At 32.8% G+C, this 12345-nt stretch overlaps 2 protein-coding genes across 6 annotated transcripts in view; both read left to right on the top strand.

The window, feature by feature from the left end:
• Positions 1-2002, top strand: part of LOC108685265 (guanine nucleotide-binding protein G(q) subunit alpha) — a 41540-nt gene extending 39538 nt beyond the window's left edge. For 4 of the 5 annotated variants that reach the window (XM_018189972.1, XM_018189968.1, XM_018189966.1 and 1 more), the window contains one exon: positions 777-2002. In XM_018189972.1, coding sequence (XP_018045461.1) covers positions 777-859 — 83 coding nt within the window. In that variant the 3' untranslated portion in view covers positions 860-2002. The remainder of the gene's footprint in view (positions 1-776) is intronic. The other variant, XM_018189967.1, reaches the window with a different exon arrangement.
• A 4779-nt stretch (positions 2003-6781) lies between these two features.
• Positions 6782-12345, top strand: part of LOC108685270 (uridine phosphorylase 1) — a 40455-nt gene continuing 34891 nt past the window's right edge. Inside the window, exon 1 of the mRNA XM_018189986.1 lies at positions 6782-6932. Within this exon, the coding sequence (XP_018045475.1) occupies positions 6898-6932 (35 nt within the window). The 5' untranslated portion in view covers positions 6782-6897. The remainder of the gene's footprint in view (positions 6933-12345) is intronic.

The following is a 12345-nucleotide window of genomic DNA, read 5'->3' as shown; positions in this document are numbered from 1 at the left end:
TATATATATATATATATACACATGCACACACACACACACATATATATATATATGTATATTCATAGAAATATTTTAGATAAGATTAGTTATTAGAATAAACACTTTAATGTGTTTATTCTAATATTTTCAATCTACTTTAACAAAACAATAACAATTACTTATATAACTAAATATGATTTCTTCAATTTTGCATTATTAATCTTTGATTACTTAAGCTTCTTTAAAACAAGTATTGAAAAAGAAGTTATATTTATGATTTCGTTCTCTCGTAATGTTACAAAAAGTATCTTGAAGGAAATTGCATGCTGCATGTGTGTCATGAGTGTCCAGAGTTTGAAGCTTCTTGCTTAGGGTAAGTGCCGATCTCTGTTTTGCGCTAATTTTTATGTTAATTCTTTCAAAAACAGATTTTAATGAAAAATATCTTTAATGTTAAAAATCCTGATTAAGGATCCCTTATTAAGGATCAATAATTTATTTGTACAGCATTCACAATAGCATGGTGTGATATATTTTATAAATACATAATCATATCGTTAGGTTCAAAAATTGATATTTAAGTTTAAATATCAATTTTCTAAGAACATTTAGCATATTAAAAGTCTCAAAAGGTTTAAATTACAACGATAAATTAGAGAACTGTCATTTGAGGAGAAAGAAAATAATTCATGGCATGTACAAAACAATGCTTGCAACCAATTAATGTTTCTCTTAAAACAAGTTTTAAGGATGTATTCTATTTGTCTATTTGAACATGTGACTTTTTTGTTCTACAGATACGGAGAATATCAGATTCGTGTTCGCGGCGGTAAAGGACACCATTCTACAGTCCAATCTGAAGGAGTACAATCTGGTTTAGACGGCGAAGCGTGCTGCAAATCCGAGCGGACTCGACCAGTTTCTCTTGCACCCTGACCAATGTATCAGTGCGAGACTGCTACTCCGTTGACTCGCGAGCGTGATCTGTGGAACGACGTGAGGAACGACGAAGAGGCGCGAGACAGAAACAAACGGCTACGACAAACTCGTAGTGCCACCGTATACGCACATATATCGACATGCGTTGCGCCACATTGAACTTCGTCGCATCGAAAGTGTTGTACCAGCACAAGTAGCTAAGACGCGTAATACACACATGTAATTATGAAGGACGTAAAAGGGCGAAGTAAGAAGGTGAACAAGGACCTAAAAGCGTCACGAGTGTTCTTTTTCTTAGCGGAGAAAGAGAGATATGAGAAAATCTCTTCACTGTCGATACCAACTCGCGCGAGTCGATTCGGTTCTCTCGTACACAGGTTCCCGTTTTGGGATTTGTTACCTTTCTTTTGTAGATTAGTTCTTAGTCGATATCGCGGGCAAATACGCCCCACTCCCGGGCCGAGGATGCGTCAATACCTGAGGGTCCCGGGCATCGTTGTCTGACTTTTATATATATATATAGATATATATGTGTGTGTATGTGTGTGTATATATATATATATAAAAGTGAAGAAACGCTATATGCGAACTATATGTATCACGCGCGTGAGCGTGGCGCACGGCGCGGCTGTGCCGCGTGGATTTTTAACGGCCGTCTGTGTTCGTCTCGAGTCCAAGAGATCTCAACAGAAGAGAAAAAACTGAAGAGGCGAAACGGCGAGGCGAACGAAAAAATAAAATTTTAAAAAACCGGCTTTTTAATCGCGAATTAGATTCGATGACACAAGTGAGAGAAGCAATTCTAGTGCCATTTACTAGTGTGGTGTTGTTGTTTTTCTTTTCTTCTTTCCTTTCTGTTTTCTTCTTGTTCTTATTCTTTTTCTTTTTTCTCAAATGTACTAAACGCTAAATTATGAGAACATTCTTCATTTAGAATTATGCGAAAGCCAAAGTCTTTTTGTTTCTTCCTTTTTATCCATGCCAGAAATGACTCAAAGTTCTTTCTGCATGTGATTCGAATCCATTAAAAAATTCATCATATAAATATTGTTATATATAATATATAAAAAGAATGATATAGATTAGAGAGCGTGAGAGAGGGAGAGAGAGAGAAAGAGAGAGAAAGCGAGAAAGAGAAAGAGTGAAAGATATATCAGCAACCGTGGCGAAGAAAGAGAGAGGAGGAAGAAAGTAAAAATGAATGCGAGAGAGAGAAAGAGTGTGTGAGATTTGAGGGAAACTTTGTAAAAGCGAAAGATACTGTGGGGAATTGCGTCTGTTCGATGTGACTTAGATAATTAAGGCGCGCGGGAGGAGCCCGCAGATATCTCTCTCTGCCGTCTCCTCTCTCTGCCGGCTGTGCGTGCAGGTTGTGCGAGGAAAAACGTTCCTTGAGCTGCGAGCAAATCCCTCCAGAATAAAAAGTTCTAATTTGCAAGAACAAATTCTTTGAGAACAAGAAATTCTATCTTGTATAGATAAATTTCTAAAAAAAATACGTGGTCCTGATAATATTTACAGGAACGAGGATTCTCGTCTCGATTTGTGAAGAGAATTTCTTTAAGAACGAGGAATTTCTTATAAATCGAATCACATTGTTTTTTCGAGGATGAATTTCTTAAGCATGATGAAGAAAGGAAGAGGTTCTGTTTGTCGCGGTTCTCCCTTCGTCGGGTCCTCGCCCTTCCGACGCAACGGCACAGCCACCGCGCGCAGCCAAGATCATGGATCCCCTCTCCTTTGGAAGAGAGGGGCTTCATGCCTCTCGCTCGCCCCGTATCCACATTATACTGTGTACGTACGTATGAACTCACTGCCTGCGCTCGGTCATACATTGGCTAGCGCGCTGCCCGTTGCTCGTACTCTCCGATGGTTCGATATCTTCTCGAAGCCGCGATTTTCGCCATTTTTCTTCCTTCTCCAATGACGCGGGGAAAAGTAAATGAACGAGGAACAAGAGAGGAAGTGGTTGATGAAACAAATTAACGTTGAATTTGAGGAATTTAAGAAAAAGCTTTGCAAATTAATGTAATAAAGTAGTAAGAAATTTTATAGAGAAAAATTCAAAAGGAAAAGGCAAGAGGTGAAGTCGAGATAAGCTTTTATTTTTTTTTCTATTAGAAGATATAAAAAGAACGATGTAGTTAATAATACAGGAAAGAAATAAAATTTCACGAATACGCGTGTTGATGAAAGAGAACGAAAAATTCTCCTCTTTTCGCTTCGCTTGATTTCAAAATCAAGATCTTTCTAGCATTATCACGAAAAGAGAGAAAATACAATGATGCGCAGAAACCACAAGGAGAAATGACAAGCCGGACCTTGCCAGTTTTTTTCGAGGGTGGAAACGCGAATAACGAGACAATTTCCCCGAGTCGAAAGCACTAGGCGTAATCGCGATAAATAGCAAGAGCCGCGCGCGAACCCGGAGAGTACGTCGCGCTGATAGAGAAGATTCTCTCTACGTGACATCGGCCGGGTCTGGACGGTTTCCCGTTCGGACACAATGCGTGCAGCGGCCCGAAGGTCATCAGACTCCGCCGGTGTCGCGGATGCATACACCGGGCAGTATGTGTCATATACCTTAGTTGTGTCACACCCACCTTGGTTGGAACACTGAGTTTATATGAAAAAAAAGTATATATATAAATACATTGGATAATATATTATATATTAAGCGGATACAACAAATAATATTGAATAATAACATTAATAATTATAATAATAATTATAATAATTATAATGATAAAATAATAATAATAGTAATAATAATTAATAATAGTAATACTGCTTGGTTTTCATTGAGAGCGCGTGACTAAACGTTTGATGGCAGAGAGGGAGGGAGAGATAACGCGTGTGCAGGACACGAAGTGCAAAACGATGCTAGTGAAATATGAATGAGTGAATGAGGAGAAAAAGAATGTGTGTATATGCGTATGTGCATTATTGTGGTGCGTCTGTGCATATGTATGCGTATTTGTGCAATTGCGTGAGCGTATGCTCATGTAAGAAAAAGAGATAGAGGGGTTGGTGAGAGAGAGAGAGAGAGAGAGAGAGAGAGAGAGAGAGAGAGAGAGAGAGAGAGAGAAGAGGCAAGATGGAAAGAAGGCGAGGGAGTGATTTTCATTGTGCGTGCGTGAGAAACACTTTATCAAGAAATAAACATAAAAAGAGATCGGTTGCAACTACTAGGCTTTGTACAACCCTAATCGAGAAACAGGTGAGAAAACGACGTGCAAGAGTCTCCAAGGGGCTGTTAGGTTCATTTGTAAATCATCTCTCGTCAGGAGGCGTAAACCACCCTTCTGAGAGCGTAAAATATGTTGGGTATTCTTTCTCTGTGTATAAAATTGTAAACACCTATCAAACCCAAAATCAATGTTTCTAACTTATTTATAATAAATAATATACATTAATGATAAAAATAAACACAGTTTGTGACAGTAGTATCGACGAGTGTGATGAAAGAAGTCATCCCTCAATTGCAACAACGATCCCTCTTCCATCCTACATATTGTCAACATACCAATTTCTTATGTACTTCATTCCATTATTTATCTATATTTCTTTAGCCTATATTTCTACAATGTGTCTTTTGTTTCCTGTTTTTTGCTTTTGCTATTTTTTACATCTTGCTTCTTATCCGATTTTTTTTGTTTTATATCGCTCGAGATAAAAGTTAACGAACTTTGAAAGAAAATACGTAACAAAAAATACAATTGTCCGAAATAAAAAATACAATACTGAAAAAAGTTGCAGAGGAAAAGGTAAGAAAAGCAAAAGGTAAAAGGCAAGAAGCAGGAAACAAAAAGCTTGTAGAATAGGTTTTTGATCTCTAACAAAAATATGATAGAAAAAACAAGATACATTCGTAAAATAATAAAATAACTAAAAATTTTTGAACTCATGAAATTACTAAAATTTTTGATATTTTAAACAATGCAACCTTGGTGATTATATTTTGCTGATTTTGTTGATGAATTTAATAGTTTTTCAAATTTTTGAAGTTTCAAAATTTTGAAGTTTGAAAATCTCCAAGCAAAATCTAAGAAATATGATTCTTAAAATTTTAGTTGATATAAAATAGATGTAGAGGAATGTGTTTATAAGGCAAAATTTTCATATTTTAATAATATAGATATAATTATATTTTTCAAAATTACAAAATTATATTGTTATTAATTTATATGTATATATTCTATTATAAAATATTGTGTTTATTTAATATAAAAGAAGAAATACGAATGATCCAATTTTTTTATATATATATAATATAACATATTATGCGCATTACGAAAAATATATATTATATATACATAAAGAAGACATAATAGAAATGTGATAGCAGAAAATTTCTTGTATGAAACATATTGCATTAGCTCTTTCCCATTTTATATGCTTTATACGTAAAAGTCCGTAATCAGATAACGTATCTGTTAACAGACATGAATTATCTCTCTTTCAAAAATATATAAAATAATATTTTTCGATCGTTTTTAAATATGTAATTTTAAATTCTCACTTAATACTGAGAAGAATCAAATTTAAATAAAACGTCTTTACGAGAGCATCCACAGTTGTCAGTGCGCAAATATTATATTTATAAGCCATAAGGTAATAAAATGTAATTCGCAAACTTAATTTTGTTGATAAGTACTTCACTTGTTGTTTGCGAATTATATGTATCTTATCATCTTATATTAATATAAATATATTATTTATGTGTTAACAGAGGCTCGTATAATTATTTTACTCATATTTAATTTATTCTTGGAATCGCAAAACTATTTTTATTTTTATTTTATCTAAAAGGAACGATGACATAACAATTTGAATGTTTATAAACTAATTACATATACAATAAATCAATTATTATGTTTGAATGTAATATTGAATGTAATATTTTGCAAAAAAATAATTTAAAAAATTTTTGTATTTTAAAATTTACAATTATATATAAATCATTTTGAAAAATTTTAAAATTAATTATTTCGTGATGAGAGAAACATCTTTTTATTGAGTGTTCATCAAGCGTATTAAAGAAAAAAATATAAACTAGTATTCATATTCCTATTAATTTTATGCAATTAGATAAATTGCCCTTTAAAACGTTTATTGATAAATTTAATTAATTTAAATTATTTATTTATTGATAAATTTATTTAAATATTAAATGCGATTCTTCGTAAAATAGGCTACACGGAGGTCTTTACCGCGTTTGTCGAACAGCTGTGGGTAGAAAATGAAAAGAAGGGAGCAGCTGTACGTGGAATGCGCATGCACCAGGAGGGGTGAGTATGCCACCACCTGGACTCCTAGACAGCGCTTTTGATCCATGTGTGAGAAAAGGATAGCATGAATCGAAGATAGATTGAATGAGTGAGAGAAGAATACATGATTGAGAGAGAAACAGATAGATATAAAACAGAACAGAGAGAGAGAGAGAGAGAGCAAAATGGTGAGAAAAAGAAGGAAATTATGCAAGCTAAAGAAGAACAATTTGCAATGGAGGAAAAGAGAAAGAAAGAAACAAGAAAATATGAGAAATGAGAGAAGAGAGAAGGAGAAGACAGACACGGCGTATATAGAAGAAAAGGAAGTACAGAGGTAGGGAGAAGGAAGGAGTGACAATGTGGATCAGAGAAAGGCAGAAAATGTCGGAGAGGGGAAAATTGCGAGATAATAAGAGAAGGACAGAGCGTGGTGGTGGTAAAGAGATAAAGCGAAATGGAAGGAGAGAGAGAGAGAGAGAGAGAGAGAGAGAGAGAGAGAGAGAGAGAGCAAGTACAGAACAAGCAAGAGAGAGAAAGAGGGAGAGGAACAAGAGAGCGGGGGAAACGCGGCAGTGGAGTCGCGGCGCGTTTCCGCGGATATAGTCCTGCGGAAGATCAGCGAGAGGACTACACCCTTACTGCAGTGTGGCGAGGATCAACCCGTATCGGCATATCGCACAACGCGCGCTGCTCCGAAGCGGAGAGGATGAGTCTTATGCTGGACGAGGAGGAGCTCGACGAGTGAGTTCTTGTTCGTGTTCGATAAGAGTCGGAAGGAATTTAATTGGCATCGCCAAGGCTCGATGACTCACTTTGAGGGATAGTGCTGTCGCACACATGCACGCGCTCGCGTTCCTCGAGGGCGCGCGAAAAAGGGCTGGGCTGGCCACTCGAGTCGATTGCATAGCCGCCCTTCGCGAGTGCTCCAACGAAAACCGCTACCGCGATTGCGCTGCAGCTTCAACCGATTTTTTAATCAATCGTGAATCTGTGTGAATCAAATTGATCAAATGTGCGTTTTTAACGGCGCGAACATCGCGGGATAATCGATTCTAATTTGCCGTGTATAATAGATTTTATATTAAATCTGTCAAAAACTTTGCTCGCAAATTAAACGCTTCTCTCCAGCCAATTTCTACCAATGTAGATTAACTTTAATCTCGGGTTCATTTACTCTTTATTCGCTAGAAACTGGCTGTTTTTGCAAAGAAACGTTTAGTTTGCGAGCAAAGTTTTGAACAAGTTTAATTTATATCGGCGCGTTTATTCGACGTAATAGTCTCGAAGCGATATAATAGTCTCCCATTATTTTATTTTGATACGTAAAAACTCTCTCTTTATTTCTTTTTAATTCTTAGAATTAGAAGAAGATAAAAAGTAAATTAAATCGAGATTAATGTTCACGTCTGGATTAATGTTGGTAGGAATGAACATTCATCGTCTTATTAAACGAAAATAGAAGAAACAAAAAAGAGTAGAAACTGATTTTCTTTCATGAAGAAACGTTTAGTTTGTGATTAAAGTTTCGAACTTGTTTTATCGTTATGCTCATTCAACGTCATAATCTCGCAACGATAATTATCTCCTATTATTTTATTTTGACACGTAAATTAAAGATACCCTCTTTATTTTTGCAAAATGCAGAGAATAGTGCCTCTAAGTCTTGTCTGATATTTTTTGAGGAATTTGATTTTGTGTGAAAAATGTATCCCGTTGTGCCGCAACGTCTAATACTTTGAAGATTGATGTGTATTCTACGAGCATGCAAAGTCATAATGTATACTCGTATATTGATCAGACTAAAAGAAAGTCTGTAAATATTAGCGATAATAAAAAGTTTTACACACACCTGAATTTAATACATATTTTATTTAAATATTATTGACAGAGATCAGAGATATTATCATTAACAAGAAAATAGTATATATATTCGTAAAATAAATAATGTACTAATTATTTATTAAATGTATTTACAATTATAATTTGAAATATACTGCGCCGATGAGGCTAAATCTAATTAAATGAGAGAAAGCCTATTTTTTGATCGAAGATTTTGATGCTTAAATATTTCTGTGTAAATTTATATATTATCTGATTCTGCAAACCACGCGCCGAGATATTTTCGGTCTTGAATCGAAATGAAGAGAATCAGAATAGTAATATTAGTAATATTAGTAATAATAAATTGATAAACAATTAAATAATTTTTTTGATACTAATAAACATTTTTCTAAGAACATTAATCCTCCATCACCAAGGTGGACTTTTAGGTGGAAATGTTCAGCAAGGTGGGATCGATCCAATCTCGTGCTAATTTTTCATCTAATTAACGTACAAAATAAGTGAAAGAAGTAAATAATAACTTGAAACTTTATCCCCTGTTTATTTATAGATAAAAATATAGTTTTATACATTTATACTTTATAAATTTATACTTCAAATTAAAAAATGCTTTGACTAGAACTAAATTGCTTCAATCTCGAAATATTTCATATATAATTAAAATAAATAGAAAGATATTGCACAATAGTCATAAAAAAATCTTTAGCTTATTAGTCTCAAAATAGTAAACAAATAATAAATATCATTATAAAATAATACGTAAAATTTTATCTGAATTTGTATCATAAAAGCAGCGTGAACATAAATAAGCTTTGACATATAAGAATTGAAAGGATATGTCATTTACTAGTTTATATCTATGATTTTAACCGCTTTAGTAAAGGAATTGAAAATAGGTTAGAAATCATATAAACGTAAGAAAAACAATCCATATGCCACATAAAATAAACGAACTAGGGTCCTTTTTACTCCATCTTACCAATGGAGAGTTAATAATCTGAACATTAGTATCTAAGCCTGAGAATTATAATTTATTGCTAAAAAAATATAAAAAATATTGCCTCAGGTGGGATTCAAACTCAGATCTCCTGTATTCCATGCGGACATCCTCATTAAACGTATTGTATTCTTCTTTCTTCCGCTTTATATTAGGTTCTTTGTCTCTCATCATGTCTCCTGCATTAATTAAAACTGAGAAACGGATGTAATTACAGGTTTACAATGGAAAAGATTTCTCGGAATAAATGGACCTATACAAGATAAAACCGTTAGAGAAATGAATTCTATTCGTTTTTTTAAACTTTTCAAAATTATACAAATTATAATCCGAACAATCATTCTATAAATATAGAGATCACTCAAACTTAATTTATTTCTCTTAAAGTTAATTTCTAAAAGCATTATTGACAAAGATCAAACTTTAAAATTAAACGCAATAGACACAAAAAGTAATCTCAAACAAATAATTTAGTACAGATTTAATTCCTTTTTAATACTAAAAACAATACGATTTTTTTTGTAATTCTTAAATAGTAATTTTAGATACAGAAATGAATACCATATTTTAAATTAATATTTTGCGATAAAATTACATTAAGATTATCAACTTCTTTAATATTTACAAAATATAATTATTCTGAATGATCAACCACATTTGCAAAAATGAATAGTCGCTCATTTAAGAAAAATGAATTAAAGACATTAAAGCAGTCATAATTTCTTTTCTTCGGATACACCTTGTATATACATCGTGCCATACGTTCCATCGGAATCGTATTTCAACGATTAGACTAGCGGCCTTCGTCAGAATCAATCAAGTGCATTTTATGTTGCTAAACGATTTACAGTAAGTTTCTCTCTCTCTCTCTCTCTCTCTCTCTCTCTCTCTCTCTCTCTCTCAAAGCAGGTGTCATTCACAACAAACATGTCTAATTAGGGCAACTGCAACTGTGTCACACGCAGTGTCCGTTGAATAGTTTTCCGCTAAATCAACTTGATCTACTTATATAAGAGGAAATCAGTTCTAACAAAAATTGTGTTAAAAATAAACTGAAGAGTTTATAAATTGTATAAATTATATTATATCATATATTAATAAATATTATTATTTACAAGAAAATAATATGTATTCGTGAAAATAAATAATATACTTGTAATATAACAGTTTTGTAATATCAAATTATTAACAAATGTTAATTATAGGATTGTTGTGAAATTAATTAAAAAATACAGTTTTTTATCTATTTCCTTCCGAATCTTTCTCTTAAATTTTCGCTTAAATTAAATTAAATTTTTTTAAGAGAATACATTGTAAGCTGAAAGAAAATTTTTACTTTATAAATTATTACTTTATTTTTAATCGTAGAATTCTTTCTATAATTTAAATATATGAACTAAATAAGCGACAAACATGTTGACGAATTTCTATTGTGTATCGTGCTTTGAAGTTTAAATTACCTGAGATGTGAATTGCCTAGAGAGAAGAACATTAGGAAATACTTCCATGGATAATGATGCGCAAATGAAACGCCGAATGAAACGCATGAATACGTGTACGTTGACTTGCACACTTTCCGTTGGTAACCAAGTGGACGATCGATGCAACTCTATTAATAAGAACATAGAAGCAGATCATGCCTCTTTCTATATTCTATCAGCTACGTTCCCTTGCGAATCAACCCTTAGACTAGGATCCAAGAATCTAGAAAATGTTTCTTTTCTTTCCATCACTGTACGTCGCACATCACGTGTATGCTAATCTCTCGTAACAAAAATTGTTTAATTTACTTTTCTAGTCTGGAGAATATATATTTTTCTAGGAGTCCAGCAAATATACATTTAGATAAGAAACTAACACTCGTTATACCTAAGATAAATACATTCTTTAATGAAGAAATGTCAATTTTACTACAAACATATATACAATTTTTCAAAGATGAATTCAGACGCTATTTGCACAACAAATTGGTCTCTTCATTTCTTCAGCTTTACATTAGTTTATAAAGTTGGAACAGATAGTAATGTAAACATTATCACTAATGGATTACGAAGCATTGTTATTTTATATAATCAAACTATTATAGAATCAAACTATTTTTTCAAAGGGCTGAAACTCAAGGAAAACCTTTCTTTGCTTTATTTGTTGCCCATTTATTTCCTTCTCATGTAAATCAAACCAAATTATTCTATCAATGACACAATTACATCAACATAGTTACTTTAACACATGAATAAATATAAGATATTTATGTAAATAATGATGTGAACATATAAAATGACATGAAAATTTTCATATATATTACACAACCAAAGAGCATATTCTCAATTTTTATTTATATATTTTTAACAAATCTTGTTAACAAGATCTTAAAAAAATTCTTCTCTCTTTTGTTTTTGAAAAAATATATTTTCATCTTTTTCTAACTTTATTTGGGATAAATAAACATCTTCAGATAGCTCTAATATATCTGTCTGCAATAATTTTTTAAATTATTGAGATCAAATATTTTACGTACAAAACATTGGATACTTCAAAAGTTGGAACAGTTATTGTTGGCTATTTCGCAACTCAATCCACTCATTCCACATCACGTAGATATGATGATCGTCTATTTATTGGTGTTTTTCGATACTCGCCATTCCAAGGTGCTTCTTATCTCTACTTTCGTGTTCGCCGTGTCCAATAATATAATATATAGCGAAATAGATCGACAAAGCGAAGAAACGCATGAATAATAAATTAAACAGTCAAGTTCACACGAATCATCCGTGGACATAAATGTAAGAAACGTGACGGATATTATATCACAAGACAAAACATTTCAGCCTTTTGTGTGTGTGTGTGTGTGTGTGTGTGTGTGTGTGTGTGTGTGTGTGTGTGTGTGTGTGTGTGTGCTTAAATGCAAATAATGCGGCTCGAATATTTTTACAAAAAAAGGACGGTATTTTACGAAGAAGCTGTAAAACTAGGTCATAGCTTTTTATATATGCTTCAGTATCCCCGACCTCGAGGGGCATGTATAACGTTGTCCCTGTTTTTTATTTTATCTACATGGATTATACGCAATGTATTGTGACACAATACTCGTTTTACAGCATTATTCACAATATTATTATGCTACATACTTTTTAAGCCACAAAGCTCAACATATTTTAATTTAGTTGACCATTTGAATATATAATGAACTATATTGTTTATTCATTAATTTGTTATTTTTATTTTGTATATTATTCATGTACAATTTTGAGAGAGAAAAAGAAATAGATTAGACATTAATATTTATTTCTTTTGATCATATGTTTTTTTAATGCA

This window comes from Atta colombica, unplaced genomic scaffold (genome assembly GCF_001594045.1).
Source record: "Atta colombica isolate Treedump-2 unplaced genomic scaffold, Acol1.0 scaffold15, whole genome shotgun sequence".
NCBI lineage: Eukaryota > Metazoa > Arthropoda > Insecta > Hymenoptera > Formicidae > Atta > Atta colombica.
Note: the sequence above shows the minus strand (reverse complement) of the source record. Positions and strands in the feature narration are given on the sequence as shown.